This window comes from Pan troglodytes, chromosome 4 (genome assembly GCF_028858775.2).
Source record: "Pan troglodytes isolate AG18354 chromosome 4, NHGRI_mPanTro3-v2.0_pri, whole genome shotgun sequence".
Classification (NCBI taxonomy): Eukaryota; Metazoa; Chordata; class Mammalia; order Primates; family Hominidae; genus Pan; species Pan troglodytes.
The window spans coordinates 222,059-249,624 of record NC_072402.2 but is presented as its reverse complement, the minus strand read 5'-3'; the positions used below and the strand labels follow the sequence as shown (position 1 = coordinate 249,624).

At 50.6% G+C, this 27,566-nt stretch overlaps 3 protein-coding genes across 8 annotated transcripts in view; 2 read left to right on the top strand and 1 right to left on the bottom strand.

Annotated features, from left to right (window-relative positions):
- Nucleotides 1–13,457, top strand: part of LOC749983 (putative WAS protein family homolog 3) — a 498,033-nt gene extending 484,576 nt beyond the window's left edge. Inside the window, exons 5-11 of one of the 6 annotated variants that reach the window (XR_010156829.1) lie at nucleotides 1,530–1,683; nucleotides 4,715–4,905; nucleotides 6,967–7,024; nucleotides 7,118–7,372; nucleotides 8,126–8,316; nucleotides 10,379–10,436; nucleotides 10,530–10,605. Coding sequence is in view for 2 of the 6 variants with exons in the window: in XM_063810206.1 (XP_063666276.1) it covers nucleotides 1,530–1,683; nucleotides 2,801–2,987 (341 nt within the window). In the remaining 4 variants the exon portion in view is untranslated. The other 5 variants (XR_010156828.1, XR_010156840.1, XR_010156830.1 and 2 more) reach the window with 5 other exon arrangements.
- On the top strand, nucleotides 10,702–11,891 carry LOC112207506 (uncharacterized). The gene is made up of 2 exons (XM_063811024.1): nucleotides 10,702–10,859; nucleotides 11,072–11,891. The coding sequence occupies exons 1-2, from the start codon at nucleotides 10,702–10,704 to the stop codon at nucleotides 11,889–11,891; spliced, it is 978 nt and encodes a 325-aa protein (XP_063667094.1).
- A 7,692-nt stretch (nucleotides 13,458–21,149) lies between the features above and the next one.
- On the bottom strand, nucleotides 21,150–25,839 carry LOC134810042 (EH domain-containing protein 4-like). The gene is made up of 2 exons (XM_063811023.1): nucleotides 25,198–25,839; nucleotides 21,150–22,839 (listed from the first exon to the last, which is right to left on the bottom strand). Exons 1-2 carry the CDS (start codon nucleotides 25,837–25,839, stop codon nucleotides 22,828–22,830), a joined length of 654 nt encoding a protein of 217 aa, XP_063667093.1. The 3' UTR covers nucleotides 21,150–22,827.
- Between the last annotated feature and the right edge of the window lie 1,727 nt (nucleotides 25,840–27,566).

Here is a 27,566-nt window from a genome sequence, read left to right as displayed (position 1 = left end):
AATATCTTGCATCTTCACCCCCTTTGTGATCTTACATATGGGAGAACTGAGGCACAGAAATAAGTTAGGACAGCCAGCAAACTTGCGTCAGTATAAATACAAAGAAGAGGAGGGAGGAACATGCTTGAAAGGGGTGTGGTGGTCTCAGAGGGTTAGGTTTCTCAGTTGGCTGGGCATCAGCTGGCCATGCTTTAGTTATTTGATGGGAGGAAAAATAAGTGGGAGGTGAGGAGTAACTCCTGGGCTCTGATGAGTATTCAAGGCAAGTACAGATCTGGAAAGCCTGTATGCAAAGGAGGAACTCACTGAAAAGTGCTGGCCTGAGGAGGGCAGAAGGGAGGGCTGGGGAAGCCAGCAGGGGAAGCAAAGGAATAGGCTCCAGCTGGGTGAAGATGTTGGTGTGGTATGTTATGTAAAATATACAAATTATTATTGGGAATAACCATGTCTCAGCAGTGCTAGTTCTCAGTTTGGAGAATGGGAAATGGAAAGGATCAGATTCAGAGACGGCAACTTACTCAAGGTCACAGCATTTTAAACCCAAATGAAATCTCCTAGGCCCTTCATACCAGACTCATCCATCCCTACCTACTTGTGTTGCAACCAAGGGCCCCACTGTAGTGCCTAGGGGAGCAGGTCTAGGGCATAGTGCCAGGCCTGATTAATGTCTTCCTTAGCATTTTCCAGCGAGGGGCTATGATTAGGCCTATTTATAGGGGCCTGGTCCCTTAATATTCTGCCTGGTGCATCTCTTGCCAATCAAATCAGTGCTGTCTGCAGTGTGATTGCTGCTTTAGTGGCACCAGGGAGAGGAGTTAATTAAACCCAATATAAATAGACTCTGCCCTCACTTTGCAATTCCAGGTGTGTTTTTCCTTCCTGTCCTCCACTCCCACAGGCACCTCTTTCCTCTTGGCCCCCTAAGCTCTAGCCTGGGTGAGCAGGGCTGGATACTCCTATACCTAGAGTCACTAGCCACTGCCCAGTCTGTTTCAGGAGCAGGCCTCAAATTCCTCAGGGGTTAAAGTGGGAAGAACCGGTGTGTGCACATTTTTTGTGCTTTTCCAGAACTGGGTACCATTTGGCAGTTGATCAGGCAATCTCCCCCACTACCCCATTTCTACCCCTTTGTTTCCAGCCTCTTTTTTCCTCCGCAACCAAGGTTTCTTGTTTATCCAAGGTAGGGAGCTGAACTGAGACAATGTATGGAAAGGGTGCCTGGCAGGTAGCAAGCAACTTCTAGGGGGTCAGAAATGTTGCACCTTCTCTGAACTCCTCCATTGACCCTACAGATTCCCCAGTCCCTGGTCCTGCCCTTTCCCTCATTCACTCAGCAGGCATCAGCAGAGTCCCATCTATGCGCTCCTGGCCTCTCAGCAAATGCTCTGTCCCCTCCTCCCCTATCTGTGCAGGCTGAAGCTATGTGCATAGTTGGGATGAGGGCTGTGTTGTCTCAACACCACCCTGCCCTGTGGTGGGTGGGTGCAGGTGGTCGTGGGTGGCTCTGATGCTCCAGCTCCCACCCACAGGCACCATGACTCCTGTGAGGATGCAGCACTCCCTGGCAGGTCAGACCTATGCCGTGCCCCTCATCCAGCCAGACCTGCGGCGAGAGGAGGCCGTCCAGCAGATGGCGGATGCCCTGCAGTACCTGCAGAAGGTCTCTGGAGACATCTTCGGCAGGTGGGTGCTGCCACCCACCCCCACCTGATGAGAGGGCCATCCCTGTCCTGGGATATCCCAGCAACACACCCTCTGGGAGCAGCCCCCTTGGGGAATCCTGGTCCTGGGGAACCCATCTGGCTTCCCTGTGTGGGAGGGGCTCAAGTGAGAGCCCAACTTGGAAGCTTTTACTCCTGGGAGTCCGAGAGCTCACTCCCTTCCACCCCACTTAGCCTCCTGGTTTCCTGTGGTGGCTCTGCTCTCACAACTCGTGCTTTTCCTCCCACTGGAGGGCCTATTCCTTCACGTTTTCCTGCAGCCAGCAAATATTTACCCAGCAGTGCTCGTGTGCAAGGCAGTGTGGGAATCTCTATATATCCAGCCACGGATAAGGCAACATACCTCTCCATGGAGCACACATTCTGGCAGGAGAGAAAGACCTAAATAAGCAATACATGATTAGTTCTTCAATAACAGTTGTGACAGGGTCTATTGATAATATTTTGTAATCACTAATATTCATATAAACCGTGCACCACCATTGATTTGAGTGCATTAACTCACACTTCATGAGCAGGCACTGCCGTCATCTCATTTTATAGATGAGGAAACTGAGGCACAGAAAGCCTGAGAGACCTGGCCAAGTGACAGAGCCAGGATTCAAAGCCATAGATCATGGCCCCGGGTTATGTAGGTTATTACTGCATCTGTTCAGGGGAGATGGGGTACTGTGAGGCTCGTCATGGGAAGCCTGGCTTGGTCTCAGGTCAGGGAAGGCAGATGTGAGGAAATGACATTTATGGTAAAGTCTGAGGGTTGAGTGGGTAGGTTGGGAAGAACATTCCAGAAAGAAGCACATGAACTACAGCCTGGAGGTGGAGGACCTAAAAGGAAGCCAGCATGGCTGGAGCACGGAGTGGCCATTGAGGGAGGCGAGCTGGAGGGGTGCAGCTTCTTGTATTGGCAGTGCTGACCTCGCACAGTCCTTGGGCTCCAGTGACTTCACTCAGTGTTTATCTAACATGAGTGAGTGAATGGTGTTTGCTGTTTTTTTGGCAAAGGTCCCAGGGGTTGTCGGGTACACAGGTCCTGTCTTTGGCCATGAGCAACCTGAAATGAGGCTTGGTCTCCTTCCCAGGATCCCACACCATGCCTCACATGGTAGACCCCAGCGGGAAGTATGTGACTGCCTGACTCGGGTGCCTCTCGTGGTCCAAGTCATCCCTGCCCTGTCCCTTCCCTGGTTGTCGTCAGACCTGGAGCCCCTGCTCCTTCACTTTGCAGCCTCCTCTTCTGTCACCAACTGGGAACCCACCTCTTCCTGAAAGTCCTGCCCCACTGACTCACCGGCTTGCCCCAAGCTTGTCAAGAATGTCCCAGTAACCAGGGGGCACGCACTGAAGTGACTGAGAGGTTACCTTGGAGTTGATGCCTTGGCTCAGATCCAGCTCCCCTGTTTTCTTCCTCTGTAACCTTGGACAACCCAACCCCTCTAAGCCTCAGTGTTCTCATTTGTGAAGTTGTGGTAATAATGGTAGCTTCCTGGTAGAATTATTGTAAATATTAAATTAATCAAAACATGCAAAGGAATGGAACAGTGCCTGGCACCTAGAAAGCCTTCAGGAAATGCTATCTCTTCCCCGTTGATAATCTTGACCCGTACACTGCCTTTGGTTGCCATTCATGAACCTGCCACCAATAGTAACAGAAAGTGCTGGATGCACCTTTTGAGCTTATCGTTGTGCTAGATGTGCCCAAGGGAAGAGGACGCAGGTCTTTAAGAGCCATCAGCTCCAGATTGTGGCCACCCCATGTCCAGCACTTAGAATGGAGGCCAAAACCATTCCCTCGGAAATTGTATTTCCTTGCTAAGACGGGGACTGCATGGTTGCCCTTCTCTGAGGGCAGCCCTGGATTTTTGGCATCTTTTCTTTCCTGTCCTGGTACTTGGCACCTTGTAGACAGTTGCATGTCCCCTGCCCAGAGATGGGATGAGGAGAGGGCAGGAAGGCATTTCCTGGGTAGTGGAGTGCTGCGTTCATTGAGTGTGGGTTCTCCAAGCTGCTGGCACAGCCCAGGGAGGGCTGGATGCCTCTCGGGAGCGTTGGGCCTGAGTCCTGGCTCCCTCACTCCTGGGTTCCAGGTCACTGCATCTGTCTCTCCACCATGTGCTCCACCTCATGCTGGACCTTAAGAGATACCAATTATGTGGCTGACACTGTGTCCTAGAGGCTGGAATGGGAACACATAGGGCGAGATTGATTGTTAATTGCTAGCATGAACCGCGTGGGCTTCTCAGGGTCTAGAGTGGAGAGAAATCGGTAAGAATTGGTGGCACGCCTGTCAGAACTCCCCAAACCAAGCTAAGCAAAAATTGACCAATCAGTAGAGCAGCCTTCGGAGTAAGGGCTAAAATGATGTCCTCAGGGCCTGGTTTTGCTTTCCTTCCATGTCAGTTTGCTTCTTTGGGTCTGGCTGCATTCCCAGACAGGCCATGCTGTCGTGGTAGCAGCAATTTGCTACCACATGGTAGGGTTAGGGTTAGGGAGAGGGTGAGGGTGAGGGTGAGGGTGAGGGTGGGGGTGGGGGTGGGGGTAGGGGTTAGGGGTTGGGGTTGGGGTGAGGGTGAGGGCTAGGGCTAGGGGTTAGGGTTAGGGTTAGGGTATGGTTAGGGTTAGGGGTTAGGGTTAGGGTAGGGTTAGGGTAACAGTAAGGTTTAGGATTAGGGGTTAGGGTTAGGGCTAGGGTTAGGGGTTAGGGTTAGGGGTTAGGGTTAGGGGTTAGGGGTTAGAGTTAGGTTTAGGTTTAGGGTTAGAGTTATTGGTTAGGGTTAGGGTTCGGGTTCGCGTTCGGGTTGGGGTTTGGGGTTAGGGTTAGGCTTAGGGTTAGGGTTTGGTGTTTGGGTTAGGGTTTAGGGTTAGGGTAGGGGTTAGGAGTTAGGGGTTAGGGTTAGGTTTAGGGTTAGGGTAGGGTTAGGGTTAGGGTTAAGGCGCTGGGTTAGGGTTAGATTACAGTTTCTAACCTGTTTTATTTTGTTTTTTTTCTGAGACAGGGTCTCCCTCTGTTGTCCAAGGCTGGAGTGTAGTAGCGCTATTGCAGCTGACTGCAGCCTCAACCTTCCAGGCTGAAGCGATCCTCCCACCTCAACCTCCCACGTGGCTGAGACTACAGGTGCTTGCCACTATGCCCAACTAATATTTGGAATTTTCGTATACGTGGATTCCAGAGGGGTGACAGCGAAACGTAAGTAAGCATGGATTTTGGTATATGCAGAGATGGGGGGCTGGAACTAATTCTGTATACTGAGGGACGATGACTGTATATGTTTTTACAATTACGCTGTAGGATACATACTGTTGCATAGCCTTGAAAATAATAATTTTTAATTGAGTGAAATAATAATATTGATAAAAGTAGCAGCTGGCCAGGTGTGGTGGCTCACACTGGTAATCGCAACACTTTGGGAGGCTGAGGCAGGAGGATGGCTTGAGGCCAAGAGTTTGCGATAGGCCTTGGAAACAAAGGGGGAGTCACCATCCCTACAGAAAAACACATGAATTAGCCTAGTGTGGTGGCATGTTCCTGTAGTCCCAGCTACTTGGGAGGCTGAGGTGGGAGGATCACTTGAGCCCAGGGAGGCTGAGACTGCAGTGAGTCATGATCAGGCCTCTGCACTCCAGCCTGGGTGACAGAGTGAGACCCTGTCTCAAAACAACAAAAAAGTAGCAGCTAACATCAACTGACCTTTTATACCAGGTGCCTATTGATACCATCGTTTAATTTCTTAGAACTGTTTCTTATTTCACTTAGCAACTCTGTCTTCAGTTACTCCCAGATTTTTACTGTGTGTGTCCAGATGACCTTTTGTTTAGATTGAATTGTCTCCCCAGAAGTAAGATTACTGTGAGTCATGGTGAATGGACATTCTCATTACCCTTGATGTAAATCGACAGGGTTTTGGGTGCCTCCCAGCTATAATCTTAGCACTTTGGGAGGCTGAGAGAGGAGGATTGCTTGAGGCCAAGAGTTGGAGGAGGCAGTATGGCAGTATGGTGAGACCCTGTCTCCATTATTTTAAAAAATTGACAGGCTTTACCCTGGAAGGCTTATACACAATTTAAACACCCCTCATAGCATAAGAAAGTGCCCATTTCACTGCACCTTTGCCAGCACAGGGTATTATAATTTAGTAAGTCATTTTTTGTTTGATTATTTTACATAGACAAAAGACCTCATATTACTTTACTTGTCACATTTCAACATCTTTCCTCAGCTAATTAGCTCTATTTCTTTTATTTCTGTAAATGGTTGTTGTTGTTTTGTTCTTTGAGACAGGGTCTTGCTCTGTCACCAGGCTGGACTGTAGTGGCATAATCATGCCTCACTGCAGCCTTGACCTCCCAGGCTCAAACTTCCGCATTCCGAGTAGCTGGGACTACAGTTGTGCACCTCCACTCCCAGCTAACTTTTTTCTTCTTTTGGATAGAGACAGGGTCTCACTGTGTTGTCCAGACCGGTCTCTAGCTCCTGGCCTTAAGCAATCCTCCTGCATTAGCTTCTCAAATGGCTGGAATTTCAGGCATGAGCCACCATGCCTGGCCTGGGCTAGTGCCATATTCTCTAGAGTTCTCTTTACTTTGTGCTAGCCAATCTCTCATTATGCTGTTCACCTGTTATAATGAATAATTCTCTGTATTAAATTTTACCACTTTAAACTTTTGAGTGGTTTATGCTTCCTGATTGGACTCTGACTAATATGTTAGGAAGGGTCCCAGGAGATAAACCCACACAGATGGGATTTGGGCATAGGTTTGGTTTCCCAGGGGGCAGTGCTGAGCTCTTTGCCAGTGGGAAATGGGATGCTGGTGATTTCCAGTAGGTGACCTCACAGTGACTCAAGCTACCACTTACTGTTGATTGTGACGAAATGCCAGCTGAGGCACATTGCCTTGGGAGCTAAGTGGTTGCTGCCCTTGACCACTGTGAAGACTGGTGTGGGAAGGGTCGCTTTGGATGCACTTGAGCAGGGGTCCCCAACCCCTGAGCCATGGAGCCGCAAGGAGCCACACAGCAGGAGGTGAGCGGTGTCGAGTGAGGGAGTGAGGGAAGCTTCGTCTGTATTTACAGCCACTCCCCTTTGCTCACATTCCCGCCTGAGCTCCACCTTCTCAGATGAGCAGCAGCATTAGATTCTCATAGGAGAACGCACCCTGTTGTGAACCGTGCATGTGAGGGATCTAGGTCACGCTGTCCTTATGAGAATCTAATACCTATTGATCTGTCACTTTCTCCCATCACGCTCAGGTGGGACCATCCAGTTGCAGGAAAACAAGATTAACACGCCCAGTGATTCTACATTATGGTGAGTTCTATAATTATTTTATTATATATTACAGTGTAATAATGGAAATAAAGTGCCTAATAAATGCAAATGTGCTTACATCTTTTGGCCCAGCTCCTACCTCCCGGCAGCCTCTCCAGGCCCAGAACTTTCTCCAGTCAGCCTCTACAGACCAAGCTCATGACTCACCATGGCCTATTTAGGCCCATACCCTACGTCACGGCAGTCTCCGCAGATGAGGCTACTGCCTCACAACAGCCTCCACAGGCACAGCTCCATCGTTACAATGGCCTCTTTAGACCCAGCTCCTGCCTCCCAGCCTTCTCTCCAGGCCCTGAGCTTTCTCAGTAAGTTCAGGTAGCTGGGACGGTAGGTATACATGACGATACTTGGCTAATTTTTAAATTGTTTTGTAGACATGGGGTCTCACTTTGTTGGCCAGGCTGGTGTCAAACTAATGGCCTCAAGTGACCCTTCCACCCCTGCCTCCCATCCTCGAGGCATGTGCCACCACAAGGAGCACTTGTTCAATTTTCTAAAAAAAAAATTTCTAAAGTAAGGCTGTGGGATGATGGCAGGAAGATAAAAGAAAAACAGAAGAATAAGTTAAAATGACTTATTCACACATATTCTTTTGACAGCAAGAAGAACTTTTCGTATCTACATTCCTTACAAACAAACAAAAGGCAGATAAACAATGTTGTATAGGAACTTCAACACGCACTGTACAGTATTCCCACTTTGCTGACATAAGTTATGGAAATTTCATGGTTTACTTGAGTGTCGCTACCAGTATTTTGCTTCTCTGATGATTTTTATCAACTTCCTCATCTGTTAACTTCTCTCCAAGGTATGTCATGTCACGACATACTGCCGCTGCACGAACATGGCCAGTGTCTTCCTATTCAACATGTAGAATGCTTTCCTAATTTCTCTTTTTGCTCTCTGTCTTTGTGTTCTGCATTTTCCTTACTTTTATTGTCAGAAACTCCAGAAAGTCAATCGTACTAATTTATCACGATTTGCTTTATTAATTTATACTTTGCTTATATGGAATTTTGCCCAACAGACCTCATTACAGTTTCTAACCTGTTTTATTTATTTATTTTTTTTCTGAGACAGGGTCTCCCTCTGTTGTCCAAGGCTGGAGTGTAGTAGCGCTATCGCAGCTGACTGCAGCCTCAACCTTCCAGGCTGAAGCGATCCTCCCACCTCAACCTCCCACGTGGCTGAGACTACAGGTGCTTGCCACTATGCCCAACTAATATTTGGAATTTTCGTATACGTGGATTCCAGAGGGGTGACAGCGAAACGTGAGTAAGCATGGATTTTGGTATATGCAGAGATGGGGGGCTGGAACTGATTCTGTATACTGAGGGACGACGACTGTATATGTTTTTACAATTACGCTGTAGGATACATACTGTTGCATAGCCTTGAAAATAATAATTTTTAATTGAGTGGAATAATAATAATATTGCTAAAAGTAGCAGCTGGCCAGGTGTGGTGGCTCACACTGGTAATCGCAACACTTTGGGAGGCTGAGGCAGGAGGATGGCTTGAGGCCAAGAGTTTGCGATAGGCCTTGGAAACGCAGGGGGAGTCACCATCCCTACAGAAAAACACATGAATTAGCCTAGTGTGGTGGCATGTTCCTGTAGTCCCAGCTACTTGGGAGGCTGAGGTGGGAGGATCACTTGAGCCCAGGGAGGCTGAGACTGCAGTGAGTCATGATCAGGCCTCTGCACTCCAGCCTGGGTGACAGAGTGAGACCCTGTCTCAAAACAACAAAAAAGTAGCAGCTAACATCAACTGACCTTTTACCAGGTGCCTACTGATACCATAGTTTAATTTCTTAGAACTGTTTCTTATTTCACTTAGCAACTCTGTCTTCAGTTACTCCCAGATTTTTACTGTGTGTGTCCAGATGACCTTTTGTTTAGATTGAATTGTCTCCCCAGAAGTAAGATTACTGTGAGTCATGGTGAATGGACATTCTCATTACCCTTGATGTAAATCGACAGGGTTTTGGGTGCCTCCCAGCTATAGTCTTAGCACTTTGGGAGGCTGAGAGAGGAGGATTGCTTGAGGCCAAGAGTTGGAGGAGGCAGTATGGAAGTATGGTGAGACCCTGTCTCCAGTATTTTTAAAAATTGACAGGCTTTACCCTGGAAGGCTTATACACAATTTAAACACCCCTCATAGCATAAGAAAGTGCCCATTTCACTGCACCTTTGCCAGCACAGGGTATTATAATTTAGTAAGTCATTTTTTGTTTGATTATTTTACATAGACAAAAGACCTCATATTACTTTACTTGTCACATTTCAACATCTTTCCTCAGCTAATTAGCTCTATTTCTTTTATTTCTGTAAATGGTTGTTGTTGTTTTGTTCTTTGAGACAGGGTCTTGCTCTGTCACCAGGCTGGACTGTAGTGGCATAATCATGCCTCACTGCAGCCTTGACCTCCCAGGCTCAAACTTCCGCATTCCGAGTAGCTGGGACTACAAGTGTGCACCTCCACTCCCAGCTAACTTTTTTCTTCTTTTGGATAGAGACAGGGTCTCACTGTGTTGTCCAGACCGGTCTCTAGCTCCTGGCCTTAAGCAATCCTCCTGCATTAGCTTCTCAAATGGCTGGAATTTCAGGCATGAGCCACCATGCCTGGCCTGGGCTAGTGCCATATTCTCTAGAGTTCTCTTTACTTTGTGCTAGCCAATCTCTCATTATGCTGTTCACCTGTTATAATGAATAATTCTCTGTATTAAATTTTACCACTTTAAACTTTTGAGTGGTTTATGCTTCCTGATTGGACTCTGACTAATATGTTAGGAAGGGTCCCAGGAGATAAACCCACACAGATGGGATTTGGGCATAGGTTTGGTTTCCCAGGGGGCAGTGCTGAGCTCTTTGCCAGTGGGAAATGGGATGCTGGTGATTTCCAGTAGGTGACCTCACAGTGACTCAAGCTACCACTTACTGTTGATTGTGACGAAATGCCAGCTGAGGCACATTGCCTTGGGAGCTAAGTGGTTGCTGCCCTTGACCACTGTGAAGACTGGTGTGGGAAGGGTCGCTTTGGATGCACTTGAGCAGGGGTCCCCAACCCCTGAGCCATGGAGCCGCAAGGAGCCACACAGCAGGAGGTGAGCGGTGTCGAGTGAGGGAGTGAGGGAAGCTTCGTCTGTATTTACAGCCACTCCCCTTTGCTCACATTCCCGCCTGAGCTCCACCTTCTCAGATGAGCAGCAGCATTAGATTCTCATAGGAGAACGCACCCTGTTGTGAACCGTGCATGTGAGGGATCTAGGTCACGCTGTCCTTATGAGAATCTAATACCTATTGATCTGTCACTTTCTCCCATCACGCTCAGGTGGGACCATCCAGTTGCAGGAAAACAAGATTAACACGCCCAGTGATTCTACATTATGGTGAGTTCTATAATTATTTTATTATATATTACAGTGTAATAATGGAAATAAAGTGCCTAATAAATGCAAATGTGCTTACATCTTTTGGCCCAGCTCCTACCTCCCGGCAGCCTCTCCAGGCCCAGAACTTTCTCCAGTCAGCCTCTACAGACCAAGCTCATGACTCACCATGGCCTATTTAGGCCCATACCCTACGTCACGGCAGTCTCCGCAGATGAGGCTACTGCCTCACAACAGCCTCCACAGGCACAGCTCCATCGTTACAATGGCCTCTTTAGACCCAGCTCCTGCCTCCCAGCCTTCTCTCCAGGCCCTGAACTTTGTCAAGTCGACCTCACCAGGCCCAGCTCATGCTTCTTTGCAGCCTCCTCAGGCCCAGCTGCTGCATCTTGGTGGCCCCTCCAGGCCCAGCCTCTGCCTCCCGTCAGCCTCTACATTCCCAACATCTGCCTCACAGCAGATTCTGCACGCCCAGCATCTGTCTCACTGTGGACCCCCCAAGCCAAGCTCCCAACCTTTCAGTAGCTTCTACACACCCAGCTCCTGCCACCCAGTGGCCTCTTTAGGCGAAGCTCATGCTTCACAAGGGCCTTTCCAGGCCCAACTTTTGTCTCATGGCAACCTTCGCTGGCCAGATTCCTGCCTGTCTCCCAGCAGCCTAGACAGGCCCAGGTTTTGCCTCACACTGGCCTCTCTACATCCAGCTTATGCCTCACGGTGGCCTCTCCAGGCCCAACTCCTGTTCCAGGACGTCATCTCCGGGCCCAAAACTTACTCACGTCAGACTCTCTAGTCCCAACTGCTGCCTCCTGGTGGCCTATGAAGGCCCAAAATCTCCTCAAGTTGACCTCTCCAGGCCCGACTTCTGCCTCTCAACAACCTCTTTGGACTCAGTGCCTATCCATCTCCTGGCGGCCTTGGTCGGCCCACAGCTTCCTCAAGCCAAGCTCCCCAGGCCCAGGTCAGGCCTCACGGTGGCTTCTCCAGGATGAGCTCCTGCCCTCCGATGGCATCTCCAGGCCCGAAATGGTCTCCGGTTGGTGGGCTCCTCCACGCCAAGCTGGGGCCTCCCGGCAACCGCCGCAGGCCCAAGTTGTCCTGAAGTCGGCCTCTCCCGGGCCTGCCTCCCAGCAAGTAAGCAAGCTCTTTTGGCTCAACTCCTGCCCAGCTCCCAACCGCCTTTGTAGGCCCCGAACTTTCTCCAGCCAAGCTCTGAGGGCCCACTTCCTGCCTCCTGGTGGCCTGTACGGGCCTAGCACTGGTTGGGGAACAGCCTCTGCAGGCCCCGCCCTTGCCTCCCAGGGGCCTCTCCAGGCCCAGCTCTTGCCGCCACGGCGGCCTCCTGGGGCCAAGTCCCTGCCTGCCTCCCAGCAGCCCGCGTTCGGCCCAGCTCCTCCCTCACGGTGGCCTGTTGATGCCCAACTCATGCCTCTGGCACCCTGCCCAGAGGCGTGAGTCCCTGCCTCACACTGGCTCCTCCCACGCTGAGAGAGGTGAGTGTGAGCCCTTGCCTCACACCGGCCCCTCCCACGCGGACAGAGGTCAGTGTGAGCCCCTTGCCTCACACTGGCCCCTCCCAAGCTGAGAGAGGTCAGTGTGAGCCCTTGCCTCACACCGGCCCCTCCCATGCGGACAGAGGTCAGCGTGAGCCCCTTGCCTCACACCGGCCCCTCCCACGCGGACAGAGGTCAGCGTGAGCCCTTGCCTCACACCGGCCCCTCCCACGCTGAGAGAGGTCAGCCTGAGCCCCTTGCCTCACACCGGCCCCTCCCAAGCTGAGAGAGGTCAGCGTGAGCCCCTGCCTCAACAGGCCACCGTGAGGGAATAGCAGGGTCGCACGCGGGCTGCTGGGAGGTAGGCAGAGACTTGGGCCCGGGAGGTCGCGGTGGGGCGAGAGCTGGGCCTGGAGACTCCCCTGGGCGGCAACAGCGGGGTCTGCAGACGCCCGTCTCCAGCCGGAGCTGGGACTGTTCAGTCACTGGGAGAAGGGATGTGGGTCTGAAGAGCTTGGTTGCAGAAACTTTGGGGTCTACAAACGCAGGCGGGAGCTGAGCCAAAAGAGCTTGTTTGCTGGGAGGTGGGAGATGCAGCCAGGAGGAACAGCTGGGCCATGCGGGAGGCGGAGGCCAGGCCTCCTCAAATTGGCCTCTCAGACGCACTTGCAGCCTCCCGGCATCCTCTCCGGGCCCAGCTCTTCCTCCTGGCTGCATCTCCGGGCCGGACTCTGGGCCGACTCCAGGTCTCAACAACGTCTTTGGACTCAGCTCCCAGCGGCCCTGGTAGGCCCACAACTTCCCTAAGCCAAGCTCCCCAGGCCCAGCTCAGGCCTCGCGGTGGCCTCTCCAGGCTCAGCTCCTGCCCTCTGATGGCATCTGCAGGCCCCAAACGGCCTCCGGTTGGTGGGCTCCTCTAGGCCCAGCTTGGGCCTCCCGGCGGCCTCTGCAGGCTCAAGTCAGCCTGGAAGTGGGCCTGGAAGAGCAGCAAGTCGGCCTCCCCGGGCCCAGCTCCGTCCTCTCGGCGGCCTCTCCAGGTGCAAAACTTCCTCGAGTCAGCCTCTCCAGGCCCAGCTCCTCCTGCCTCCCAGTGGCCTCTTTCGGCCCAGCCCAGCTCATGGCTGTCGGCGGCCTTCCCAGGCCCCGCTTTTGACTTTTGGCAGCCTCTTCAGGCGCAGAACTTGATCTCCAGTCGGCCTTTGCAGGCCCGGCCTCCTGCCTCTCGAAGGCCTGCACGGGCCCGGCCTCGGCCTCGGCCTCACTGCGGACTCTCCACGCCCAGCTAGCTCTCGCCTCACTGTGACCTCCCCAGTCCAAAGCTCCTGCCTTTCGGCCACTTCGGCAGGTCCAGCTACTGCCTGCCAGTGGCCTCTTTAGGCCCAGCTCATTCCTCACAACGGCCTTTCCAGTCCCTGTTTTTCCCTTCCGGCAGCCTCTTGGCCTCTAATTTGTTTATCTTTTGTGTATAAATCCCAAAATATTGAATTTTGGAATATTTCCACCATTATATATTTTGGTAGGTAATTTATTTGGAGTGAGTTTCTGCACCATGCCTGAATTTTTTATTTTATTTTCCTTATCATTTGGTGTTAAACAGGTTTAATGACGGTCGTGGCAACTTTTTGGCACAATGAAAAATATCGCCCATGATCAACGTGTTCTGTTCTGGGGAAGGGGGCAAAGGCAGGGTGAATCACTTTCTTAAAAAGTATAGCTCAAGTTGGGAGTGCAGAGGGAATGGGGAGAAAACCCTCCCGCTGCCTGTGTTGAAGTGCAGGAGCCCCCACCCCCATACTCACCTGAGTCCAGCCCCTCTGAGGAAAGAAGGGGTGCATGAGCTCCCCCTAGTCCACAGGCGCCTCCCTGTGGCCCAAGGCCCTCTTCACACTCCATCTTGTAGCCCCAGCAGGAGCTATTTTCCGAAAAGTGAAAAGCTCTGAAGGTCCCACAATTCATGGTATGTACAGGGGCTCGGAGGAGGGAAACTGCCCAGCTTTCCCCCGGCACAGCTGCAGGGGTAGGGGGTATAGATAAGAGGAGCAGGCCTTGGCCAGGCGTGGTGGCCCACGCCTGTAATCCCAGCACTTTGGGAGGGGGAGGCAGGCAGATCACGATGTCAGGAGATCGAAATCAGCCTGGCCAAGATGATGAAGCCCCGTCTGTACTAAAAATACAAAAATTAGCCGGACGTGGTAGCGTGCACCTGTAATCCTAGCTACCCGGAAGGCTGAGGCAGGAGAATGGCGTGAACCCGGCGGGAAGAGGTTGCAGTGAGCCAAGATCGCACCACTGCACTCCAGCCTGGGCGACAGAGCAAGACTCAGTCTCAAAAAAAAAAAAAAAAAAAAGAGGCAGGCCTTACTCCGTCCCAAACTGAAAGGATTAAATGGCTTTACCTGGGATAAGATAACCATCCTGCCCTCCATTGCTACCCCCACATACTGTCCATGTTCTCAGGGGGTACTGTGAGTCCTGGGATCTTTGGGGTTGCCCACCTGCCTGTGGTAGTTATGGAGACCCCCAGGTGTTGAGGCAGGGCTGGGGTGTCCCCTTCCAACCAGGCTGTCAAGGCCCCAACTCTGGGGCAGAGGCAGTGGCAGGGCAGCCAGGGTTGCGCCAGAGCCTGAGCAGGTTGAGGTGGGGTCAGGCAGGGCTGGGAATCAGGGCAGGGGCAGCAGCAGTGGACCCGCTATGCACACATCATCTTCTCCAAGGTTTGTGTGCAGAACATCCTGCCCATGCTGCCCCAGCAGCTTCAGTTGGCACCTGCCCCAGTCCAGCCTCTGGGAACCATGCAGCAGCTCCCAGCGGCCCTGCACCCACCACCAGCATCCGTTTCACCTGCAGTTGAAGATCCGTGAGGTGCCCAGAAGATCTTGCAGTCATCAGTCCCACGGAGCAGCCCGCGAGGCTGAGGCTCCTCCCACTGGACCGCCCCCCAACTGGCACCACTGCTGCCCCTGCCCCTACTCTCAGCCTCACGTGACTCTCGGGCAGAGGCAGTGGTGGGGCAGCCAGGGCAGCGTCAAGAGTCTGAGCCAGGTGAGGTGCGGTCAGGACCCCCACAGGGCTGGGAGTCAGGGCAGGGGCAGAACAAACCTTGGGGAGGATGTGTGCATAGTGGGCCTGCAGGGCGGCTGTGGCCTAGTGGACAGGAAGAAGCAGTGGGCCTGGAAGAGCTGCTTGATCAGGGCCGGCACTGGTCCAGGGCACGTGCAGTGAAGAGGACAGCGCCTTCTCGGTCTCCGGTTCCCTGAGCCTGTCCTCGGCTTCTCCACCTGTACAGGCAAAGGGGAAGCTGTCCCCATCACACATGGCACAGTTGGGGGTGTCGGGCTTTGGACTGCAGCTGGAGCATCTTCTCATCTTGCATTTGGGTGTGGTGGGGTCCTTCAGTGTGGGATCCATGTCCGTGGGGTTCCTTCTGCCCCGACCCCGAAAGCCCAGTCAGTTTCTCTTCAGACTCTGCCCCCCGGGTGGCTCAGCCCAGCTCCTGCCTGGGAAAGCCTTAGTGTTGGGAGGGACCCTGATGACTGAGGAGCCTGGTAGCTCCAGGTCGCCCAAACTTTCAGGTCTCTTGCACCAGAAGGTGGCAGGATCCATTGGGAGGAAACAGGTCACCTTGGAAGGCGTCCCTGGGCCCCCATCCCCAGGGGTAGGGGCTGTAGGGGGCCCGCTCTGCTGCCTTGACCAGACTCCTGGGCTTTGAAGGCTCCTGGGCCCAGTAAGAAGGAGGTGGGTGCCAAGGTTGAGGAGGAAGCATCTGAGTATGTGTAGGAGGAGGACAGGGTGGGACCATAGACTGCCGAAAGCTGCAGGTGGATCGGGGGACCCTGGGGGCTCAGGATCCAGCAAGGGGCGGCAGGAGTAAAGGAGGAAGGAATGACAGGTGCAAATACCTTCCCACCAAAGCCCTTGTTGCCCTCTGGCTCCTCCCAAGAGTTGTCCCCACTCTCAGTCGGTCACCCACTCCTTGAACTTGCGATCGGTGTCAGTGGTGCTAAAGCCATCATCAGCAATGACATCATCACCCCCTCCTCCTCATGGATGACCGTGTGCTCCTCGTCACTCACTATGTCCTCACTGGCCATGTGCTGGGAATGAGCAGCTCAGGTGGGCAGCAGCAGGGCTGCCCACTGGTCACCTCCCTCAACAGGGGCTGCAAAGTGGCCTGGAGCTCCATACTGAGTAGAAGGCTTTGGGCCAGAGTATGATGCAGTGCCAGACACCATCTGTGTCAGTTCCCGTAGTGCCTGACGGTCTATTTCCATGCCGTCCAGGCTGTGTACCCCGCTGTGGGAGAAGGCTTGGGCCAGGCTGAGCCAGGTTCCCTGACTGTGTGCAGCCGTTCTGCCCCACAGAAGCTGCTCCTTGGTATCCGAGCTCTGGAGTGTTTGGGCTGCAACTGACAGGAGTTCAGAGGACACCCCAGGGGCAGTGGCAGTGCCCGTCTCTGATATGCTCTTCTCCCATGAGCCCTTGTTACACTCCTGCTAGCCCCTGGCTTGTGGGCTTGGCCTCTGAGCTGGACTTCTTTCGGTCCTTGTTGCAAGTGGGCCACCTTCACCTGGAAGGCCAGGTCGTATTTCTGCATCTCATTGGGCCCCAGGGTGTACCACCGCTCGCTCAGCATCTGGCTGATGGTCCGGTTATCCTGGTTGGGGTGACCCTGGTGTGTATATATATATTTTTGAGATGGAATCTCGCTCTGTTGCCCAGGCTGGAGTGGAACAGCGTGATCTTGGCTCACTGCAACCTCCACCTCCTGGTTCAAGAGATTTTCCTGCTTCAGCCTCCCGAGTAGCTGGGATTACAGGTGTGCACCACCACGCCTAGCTGATTTTTGTATTTTTAGTAGAGATGGGGTTTCACCATGTTGGCCAGGCTGGTCTCGAACTCCTGACCTCAGGTGATCCACCCACCTTGGCCTCCCAAAGTGCTGGGATTACAGGCATGAACCACCATGCCCGGCCACTTTGTATATCTTGAACTTCAGAGTAATTGTGAAGTCAAGTAAGTAACTAAAATAAGAAAGGATGAAAAACAGAGTGGTGATTACAAAAAGAAAATGAGTATGTAGCAACGGAAAATCCTATTAAAGAAAACAGACTTCTACTGTAATCTTGTAGAAGTTGAAATTAAATAAAGGGGGTAAGCAGATACATTCCATAGCTCAGCTGAGGGCCCATGTGTGGACACATGCTGGACACAGCCAAAAACATTTTGCGAGGATTTGGATGCTAACCTAAGTACCTAATGCAAGGTCTGACATGCTGAGGTCAGACAATGTCAACTTCCCATCTGCACAAGGGTCGTTTAACAGAAGCATGCACTGTGCAGCCTGGCTACCGCTGAGAGGATGGACTTGGAGAGATGACGCTAAACCTTTCTGTCACCAGCAAACTTGTTTATGTACTTATTTTTCAAATGAAGACAATTGAAATGATTTACAAGATTCTTAGAGATAACTTGAGAAACCCGAAGTTTGGGATCCGTTATTTAGAATCCTGGGCTTTAACCGCTGTGATGAGCAAGTGGTAAGATACCAACTCCTTTGCCTCCGACTGTGAATGCCTGGCTTGGTGTGGGTGGGCTGGGGAGGGCCAGGGCTGAGGGAGCACCCTTGGACTGGAGGAGCTGCCACGTTCCATCAGGGAGAACCAGCTGCTCACCAGCTGTCCTTGCATCATTTCCTTGGCCTCCACCTTCCTGGCAACTCTGGACTGGGCTTATGAGTATGTTCTCTATGTATACCTATGTATACCTCTTTCTTCTGTGCTCAGGCTCACCCCACCCTGGAGCCACCCCAAGGGAAGCAGGAGGCCCCCACAGCTGCTCAGTCTCCCAAACACAAGGGCTTCTTATTGAGACCACCCCCTTCCCTGCTCTGGGGCCTAGCCCTGGAGCAGCTGCCTAGGCCTCTGTAGGGCTTCCCAAGACCCCTCACCACATATTAGTAAGGTACCTCTGAGCCGCCAGGCCCCAGCTCAGGGAGGGCTTAGTTCCCGCTCATCTGGCTGACTCCCCACCCACTCCCTGCCGCCCACCCCCCGAGGTTGGGCACACTGTTCCTGAACACTCCCTGGTGCCCAGAGCCTGCTTTACCTGCACTGAACTCAGCTGATGTGCACCTGCCACACCCTCCACCAATTGAGTGTCACCTGCTCCCTCGTCTCAGGCCTCATGGTGTTTGCTGGCTGATGACCGAGGTGGCCCCGACACTAGGCCTTCACAGCCCTGATAAACCTGGGGCTGATCTCGTGCCAGGTCTCAACTCCCTCCTCCTTCCGCCAGCTTGGTGTCACCTGAGTCATGACCCTTAGGTGACCTGCTCACACTGCGGCTGCTCTCGGTCCCAGCCTCCACTTCTAGGAAGTTCTGTTAGCGAGGTTTGTGGAAGTCTCCTGTTACGCTGCCTCTGCATGTCCACCCGCGTCCTGCCCTTCCTGGTGCACCCTAAACAATAACCCAGGGCCAGCTTCTGTGCACAGACCTGCTTTCAGAAGTTCATCAAGTTGGCCGGGCACAGTGGCTCATGCCTGTAATCCCAGCACTTTGGGAGGCTGAGGCAGGTGGGTCACTTAAAGTCAGGAGTTCGAGACCAGCCTGGCCAATGTGGTGAAACCCTGTCTCTACTAAAAATACAAAAATTAGCTGGGTGTGGTGGTGTGCTCCTATAGTCTCAGCTACTCGGGAGGCTGAGGCAGGAGAATATCTTGAACCCGGGAGGTGGAGGTCACAATGAGCTGAGATGGCCCCACTGCACTCCAGCCTGGGTGACACAGCAAGAATCCGTCTCAAAAAAAGAAAAAAAAATTCATCAAGTCACAAGGTAAATTATAATCCATAGCATCATGGAATACTGAAACTGGAAGTGACCCCCCAATATCTACTTTAATTCCTGGTTCCAGGACATCTGTGTGACTCACTCAAGGTCACACAGCTAGTTGGTAGATACAGAGCTGGCACTAGCATCCAAGTGCCTCGTTCCTGTCCCTAAAGAACTAATGACTCCCTGTGGGTATGCATTAATAATCTTACTGAAGTTGTTCAAAATCTGGAATTCAAAATGAACTGCGTCCCATAGAATGAGTTTGGAAAACTTTAAGGTTTGACTTCTGCTCGTGCCTAATTCACTGAGAGGCTTTGGAAGGGTCCTTTATTCTCCCTTTCCCCACACATCAAACATGGACACAATGATGGCACACAAACGTCGGGACACCACGTGGGAATGCAGGTGAAGACTGCGAGCTGCTGGCAGGATGGCATCCTGTCATTTTCTAAAGTCTTCTGGTAAACAGACGGGACAGCTTGAATGGCTAAAATCCACAGTCAGCCTCCAGAGATCACTCCTGCAATTATGTGTCAAAGGTGTCTCCAAATACATGCCAGACCCAGGGCCAGACCTGGCGGTTGTCCCTGGGGAAGGAGGTGGAAACACTTGGGTCTTCTGACCTTTATAACGAGAGAAAACTAACTGGGAAGAGGAGGAGTACAAAAGAGAAGAGGGGGACTAGACCTGGAGCTGGAAGATGAGGCTCAGGCCCCGTGACCACTGCCTACCCACTGAGCAACTTGGGGCCAGGCATGGGATCTCCGCCTCAGCGTGCTCATCCACAAATTAGAAATGACAACAACATTCATCTCACAGAGTTATTATGAGAATAGAAGAGGTCATGTATTTGAATGCACTCTGCTCACTAGAAAGAGGAGCAAATGTAACTTCTTATCAACTAATGGCCAAAGACCAACAGCTGGAGGTACAGTAATGAGAGAGAGGGCTCCCGGCTGGTTACTCCTTACCAAATAATTAATAAACTCTATTTAAATAGTAATATAATGAATTTGGGTTCCAAGTGTTTAATTTACATTGACCCCTGGGGGCTTTTGAACATTCGTATCTTGTTCAAGTCATCCTTTGCCTTGTGTAAATTTGCAGAAGCCCTAAGGCATCTAATGGGGATGACTGGGGGAAATCAAATGGATCAAAATGACAAAATGACAATTTTTCTCTAGGCTAATAACTCAATGAGCAGAAAGGAAAGTCCTTCCTTTTAAATGTATATGAATGTATATGTAGTTCACACTTACACTCTGACACAGATCTCATTGTGTCCAATGATGTGTGTGTGTGTGTCTCCAAGACTGAGACACATGTACTAAAGAGTGATACTGGCCACATCTACTCTGGGCTTGGAGGGTAACTTCAGCAAGTGCTGGATGCTGGAAGGGACCAGTGCTGGAATGAAAAGCTTCATGGAATGTGAGGATCAGGCAGTAGTTTGGGGAAGGCGGGCTGGGAAGGCATGGTGATACACTGTGCCACGCTTATCTGCAAACTTAACGCTACCTGCTGGAGACCTGCAGCTGGAAGCCCAGCTCTGGAAACCTGCATAGAGTATTTAAAGCCAGGGTATCAGCACGTTTATAAAGTGGGTTTATGATAATATAAAAAATTCAGTTAATAAGCCTGAGTCCCAAAAGATGAACCCATGGGGTAACAAGAGTGTGAGACTGTGAGAGGCAGAGAAGGGCAGCTGACGTGTTCCCACTTGAGCAAGGGTTTGTTATTCTGTTCAGATCAAAACTGGCACCAATGGCACGTGTAATTCCGTGCAGCCTTAAAGGGGACTGGAGGGGGCTGCACACTTCTCTGAGGTCACCCTTCAAAGAGACAGGCTTCCATTTATGGGCTCAAGCACTGACACACACACATCCACAGCAGCTCAGGGCTGCTGACTGAGTTATTTTTAGAGCCCTGCCGAGGACTAGGCAATACCAGGATCTTCATGATCCATTATATCATGATTCTCACACGCTTTAGCCTGAATCCATTTGGTGCACAAAAAATGCCTCATTTCTTTATAGGAGAATTTTTTTTTTTTTTTGAGATGGAGTCTTGCTTTGTCGCCCAGGCTGGAATGCAGCGGCACGATCCTGGTTGACTGCAACCTCCAACTCTTGGGTTCAAGTGATTCTCCTGCCTCAGCCTCCTGAGTAGCCAGCATTACAGGTGCCCACCTCCATGCCCAGCTAATTTTTGTATTTTTTGTAATTTTTTTGTAATTTCTTTTGTAATTTTTGTATCCAGCACTCGCTGAAGTTACCCTCCCAGCCCAGAGTAGATGTGGCCAGTATCACTCTTTAGTACATGTGTCTCAGTCTTGGAGACACACACACACACACACACACACACATCATTGGACACAATAAGATCTGTGTCAGAGTGTAAGTGTGAACTACATACACATTCATATACATTTAAAAGGGAGGACTTTCCTTTCTGCTCATTGAGTTATTAGCCTAGAGAAAAACTGTCATTTTGTCATTTTGATGACATTTAGTAGAGACGGGGTTTCACCATGTTAGCCAGGCTGGTCTCGAACTCTTGACCTCAAGTGATCTGCCCGCCTCGGTTTCCTGAAGTGTTGGGATTACAGGCATGAGCCACCGTGCCCAGCTTATAGACAAGAAAGCCAGGCTCTGCACATCACATGTGACTGAGAAGAGTCTACATTTGAAATAAGCTAAATTCCACAGAACTATAGTGAACCTTGAAAATCACTGACCTCTCCTCTTCTTTCTCAGTTTTACTTGTTTCTTCCTCAAATGTTGCCTCATTTTTGTTGAGCAAAGATCTCCAAATGGGTGACAGCCTTTCCTATTCTTGGGCAATACGCTTCTAAAGGGTGGGGTCTGATAGTGAACTTGCATTGTTTGGGATTTGTATGAGTCTAATTTCTTTAATTTGGCTATTTTAATTATAGCTGAATAAAAGTAAATGACATTTTCCAAACCCTTTTTTGGGCTTTCCCAAAATAGCTTCCTTTAAAGAATCATGAAATGAACCCTGACTGGCATCTCAGAGTGTGAGCCGTCTTCCAAGAAGGATGTCTACTGAGATTGTAAGAAGTGATCTTTGAGGCTAACCAAAAACCCACTCTAAAGTTTCCCTGTTCCTTAAATACAGAGATGTGAAAAAAATATATAAACAGAAAAAGAAGGGAAATAAACTTCAAGAGCTCTTTGGGAACAGTATCTATCTACTTTTCATATTATTAAAATGTCACCTTTATGACACTTCGAGTTTGATTAAAACGGCGCACTTGCTTTATCTGGATGGGCCATGAATCCTGGTTAATTATGGTGTTCTATAAATAAACATACCCCACAACCCAACTCAGACTTGACATCTCTTAGCTGACATCTGAAAACTTACCCTTTGCATGTTTTCAAAGTGTCAGCTTGATAAACCTAAACTTTGTAGGGTTTCTGTGGATGGAGACTTTTATGGAATAAATAGATTAACAGATCAGTGCAGAAAACAAGGACACAAGGGAGGAGGTACTGTAGCTGCTGTTCACTCCCGATTTCAGGTGACTGCTTTCTGGACTGAGGTGTCACACTGACCGAGGTTTGAACGTATACTTTGCAGCTTACAGGCTGTGAAGCCTCGGGGACATAACTTCACCTTTCTGAGCTTCCATTCCCTCAGGTGGGAAATGAGGACAAAAATGCCCAACTCTGTAGTTGTCAACAGGATCAAACAAAAAAACACACATAATGCAGACTACAGAGCTTTGGAACAGTTGGTGTGAAAAAGGAAAACTGGATCAAGAGAAAGGTTAATAAACCAAAATAAAAGCACTTTTGGAAAATATAAACACTCCAAAAAGAAAAACTCAGGTAAGCATCTGTCCATTTAAGCAGAAACAAGTTCAGCGGTGGAACATGAAACTGCAGGTGGCGTGAGGTCAATGTCATGAGTTAGTGGCCAAGGCCGCCATGCTGAGTCCGGCTTCTCCTCCGGGTGAGCCCGCTTCCTGTCCCCGCTCCTCAGCATGGCACTGCCCACGAGCAACTGGCACTGAGAAGCTCCGGCTGCAAATACCCATACTTCAAACATTTTCCTTTGTGAAAAGGAACAAGCCAGATACTATTCTTAGGAAGAAAAAAACCACAAGCCTTTTTCCTGCAAGTAAGCTCAGCAAGTTTGACCGTCCCCCACTCCCCGCATCCACACAAGGGTTTTCATTATTCACAGTGTCAGAATACAGAGCAGCGTTCTGTGCCTCCAAACCCGGGCCGCGCTGGCCCGTTCAGAGGGCCCGAGGCTCAAGGATGGCAGGGAAGCTCTATGGGTTAAGGCGCTTGGCATTTCCAGTGAGCTTTCTGCTCCTTATTTATTTATTTATTTATTTGAGACAGAGTCTCACTCTGTCACCTAGGCTGGAGTGCAGTGGCACGATCTTGGCTCACTGCAACCTCCGCCTCCTGGGTTCAAGCGATTCTCCTGCCTCAGCCTCCTGAGTAGCTGGGATTACAGGTGCCTGCCACCATGCCTGGCTAATTTTTGTATTTTTAGTAGAGACAGGGTTTCAATATGTTGGCCAGACTGGCCTTGAACTCCTGACTTTGTGATCCACCCGCCTCAGCCTCCCAAAGTGCTGGGATTGCAGGCGTTAGCCACCGTGCCCGGCCTCCTTATTTATTTATATGACTGAATACAGCAGCATCTCCAGTTACTGGGTTTTCATTTACCAATAACTGGTAAATGAGGAATGTCCATGAGCATTTAAAAATAGTTTTAAAAAATCTCAAAATCTGCAAAGGCTATGACATAAGTCACCAACTTTGGTTATAAAATAATGTGGGGTGTCACACACCTTGAAGATTGTTCAGTTGTACCTGCTGGAGAAAGGAAACACCACAAACCAAGGGATCACCGAGTAGAAAAACAGCCTTCCTGCTACCAAGCATTAGGCCCAGGACAAGGGCGAGGGCAAAATCATTTCAGGAGAGCTGCACGTAAGTGGATTTACAAACTAGTTAGCACATCTGCGTTGCAGAACTGGAGCAAAAATGGCTTGTAGTTCTGGAAAGGAAGCCACTTGGACCAGGAAGAACGGATAAAGAAGGATGACTCACACAAGCACCACACCACTGCAGGTTAGCTGAGCCATATGGGAGGAATGCGTGCACACGCACTGGGACACACGTGACAGAGAGGGACACAGGACATCGAGGTCCTGTGTGAGGGGCAGCAGCAGCCAGGAAGGTGTTTGTTTTCACCCAGGCAAGAGGCTGCCCAGTGAGCACACTGGCACGAGGACAGGCTGCTAATGAGCAGCAAGAAGGAGGAAGAATTGTCCCCATCTTGGCTGTCCCCATCAGGGAAGCCCTCCCTGCCTCCTGGCCAGGCACGTAGTCACCCTTCCCAGGGCACTCATGGCAGCATCCACACCATGACTGGCACATAGCCAATCACCTAGGGAGCTTTACACACACACACACACACACACACGCATGTTTACACACATGCATATGCACACATAGCCATGAGTGCACGCACACCCCTATATCTGAGGCTCTGGGGCAGGGCCTGGGAATGTATGTTGCTTCTGATGATCAGCCAGGTTTGAACTTCACTAGGACTAGATAAAACTCTAAAGGCACTTCCAGCATTAGAGGACAATGATTTTATGAAACATGCACATATTTTTTGAAGAGCCATTTTTTTCTCTGTATTTTCTCTTGGAGGAGGGATATGCTTTTCTCTCTTTGGAGACATGAATTGACTCTGTCACTTGAGGGATGTCAGCAGGTCACCTCTCACTGCCCCATTGGGCACACGCTCCTGGGGCTGCTGAAAGGCTCAGCTATGAGGCAGGCGAGCCAGGAGCCCAGGCATGCAGGCTAACAGCCCGCAGCCCAGAATGAGAATGCGGGGGTGACCCAGAACCAGCACACTCCAAGACTAAGACTGAGCCATACTTCTTCCCAGGGCTCCCCTGGATCCAGGTGGTAACACTGGCCTTTGGTGCACGGGGACTAGCAGTGGCCTCTCAGCATCCTGTCGGTCTCACCAATGCCACCTCTCTCAGGTTTGGCTGGTTATATTCCTATCATCCTGACATCCTAACAGCTACCATGTAGTGAGTGCACTGATCGATCCCCCTCCCTGTGCACCAGGCACTATGCCAAGTGCTCTGTCACACTGACCAACTGTCACCCCAAGTTCTTGTGAAGTGCTCTTATTAGCTCCATGGTACAGATTGGAGAACAGGGTTAGTCATCTGCCCAGGAGTGCAGAGCCAGGAGCTAGGGTGTCAGCAGGGCCACCTGACCTCGAGGCTGTATTCTTAACCTAGCACATGTTCATTCCTTAAGCCTTCTGGAACGAAGCCTCCTCCCACCCATCTTGCCTCTGGAGAGGAGACAGCAGAGTCCCAGCCCCTGGCCTCTGTGCAAGGCATCTCCTGGCTTACCTTGGCCAGCCTCGCTCGCTTGATGAGGTCGTTGAGCTTGCGCACCGCTGCCTTCTGGGGGAGGCTCTGGATGTCTCTGAAGAGGTCCTGGGCCTCAGCCTCGAAGAGCCGGCGGTTGTCTGTGTTCTGCAGGGGCTGCGCCCAGAAGGAGCCAATGTAGACGCGCAGTACCTCGGGCGTGTTGATGACCTTGCCTAGGGACCACACGAGGGCCCCGTAGACCCGCATCAGCTGCTGCATGTCCACTTGGTCGGCCTTGTTCAGCATGACACGGATCTTGTCGTCCTGGCACCGGAAGGCCTTGATGGCCTCTGAGAATTCATCTGAGATGTCCAGCTTGTGAGCGTCAAAGAGCAGGATGATCCTGTCCACCCTCTTGGCAAACCACTGCAGGACCTGGCAGAAGTCATAGCCTGGGTGGAGAGAAGGACACGTCAGTGTAGCCACTGCTGCAGGAGACACGTTTAATGAGGGGCTCAGGAACAGTCTCGCTCTCCAGCAGCTGCCAGGGAGAGAGCCCTGTCTCCAACCTGGAGGCAGTGGAGGCCTGGTGACATGAAAATCATGGGCTGGATGAATCCAGGCGGGAAGGACCTGGGGAGCCCTTCCACAGGAGGAGGGAGGAAAGAGAATGGGGCTCATGGTCACTTTGGGAATTGCTGACTTCCATATCTGCGATTTCATTTAGTCCTCATGAGTGTTTTATTTCACCTAATACAGACCTTTTGCTTGATGGCAGAATTGATCAATGGTTTTATAAAAACACAGGCCATGGGTCAAAAGATCTTACTTCTGAAAAGTCTCACTTTTCTGAAAGCCCCAGATAGAGAAGAAAGAGAACCAGAGGCCACCTGGCATCCCATGGGGGTATCCAGTAAGCATAACAGAAGAGGCATCGCCTTCAATTAACCCAAGTTTGTAGAGTGCTGAGGAGGTCAAAGGTTGGCCCAGCCAGTGTTGTGATCAATATTTATCTTTGGACTATTTATAACTCAGGTATATTGTGAATATTTTTTTAACATTACATATCACAGCCATTGTGTAAAATGGTCTCTTGCCAATTTCTTTTTTTAAAATGGCCTGGCCCACAGCAAATTCTGTCCAGCCTATTCTGACCACCTCCACAAATCATGCAGCTGCGTAAACACTCTTCAGCCCAAGGTCAAGGCTCTCAGGCCTTTCCCCAGGGAGGCAGATTCCCACGAAAAGCAAACAAGAGGAGGCCAAGCCCACAAAGTTGACTTTTAATCTCAGTCTGACTAGTTGTAGAAGCAGAGTCTCAATCCAGCCCAGCTAGTGCTGAGATGTCACCTGCCTGACCCCCATGCTAGGGGTCGTCTCCCCTCTTCTTTTAGATTTTGAAAACTTTCAAACATACATAAACATCTGTAAGTCATATAATGAATGCTGATGTACCTACCACATAATTTTAACAAATGTTGACACTTTGCTTTGTTTGCTATTTCAGATATGTTTTAAAACCAAGTATCGTTTCTTTAGATAACAAAATACCATACAGTGGTGAGAAGGAACTAGATCTTCACTTGTCAACACAGGTAAATCTCCAAAAAAGAACAAGAGTAAAAACTTAGTTTCAAAAGGACATGTACAGCATGATAACATTCACGTAAAATGTTAAAATACAAAATACTCAACCATCTGTGGATACAGACTATAGCACAAATACAAAAATGTCAGCATCGATTGTGAGACCCTGGTTGGCTGTGGGGGTGGAGAAGGTGTGGATCTAAGGCAGAGGAAAAAGTATCTGAGGTGAATAATCTATTAGGTGAAAATAAAGAGGGTCTGTGGACTAAGGTTTCCATGCATTTGAAGAACAGGTGTTAGAGGAATAGCTGAACAAGCAAACTGGATTCAGGTCCATTTTTCATAAAGAAAACAAGATGCTTGGTAACGTTGAAGCCCCCTGTGCACCCCTCCCTGAGCCCTTCCCCCCACTAGGAGGCCGCTGTCCTGAGTGTGGTGTTTATGCCGCCACACGCGTGGATACTTCCAGTTCATGCTTTTCATTTCTCTGTTCTGTCTCACTGCGGCACTCCCTGACTCCTTGGGGATAAGGAAGACAAAGGCAGTTCTCGGAATGTGGGCCAGCGTTTATTTTCATTGCTGTCAGCAGCCAGTTTAGGTCAGAGGAATATCAAAGACCTACTGACAGGGTCACACATAGTCAAGGTTTCACTCTGAGTTCTGTCCCTGAAAGGCCAGAACAGACTGCCTCCTAGGGTAACACTAAGTGCTACTGTCATTTGAGACAGACGTGTGCACAGACAGCCCTAGCCCACAGGATTGTAGGTCCTTAGTGGATGAATGAACTGGCTGTTTTCTGGGTGCTGGGAAGATGCTTTGGA

Coding starts and splice junctions, on each gene's coding strand:
- LOC112207506 (XM_063811024.1), top strand. CDS start 10,702: ATGGCCTCTTTAGACCCAGCTCCTGCCTCCCAGCCTTCTCTCCAGGCC. Junction 10,860..11,071: donor AGGCCCAGCCTCTGCCTCCC/GTCAGCCTCTAC, acceptor TTCGCTGGCCAG/ATTCCTGCCTGTCTCCCAGC.
- LOC134810042 (XM_063811023.1), bottom strand. CDS start 25,839: ATGAGCCCCATTCTCTTTCCTCCCTCCTCCTGTGGAAGGGCTCCCCAG.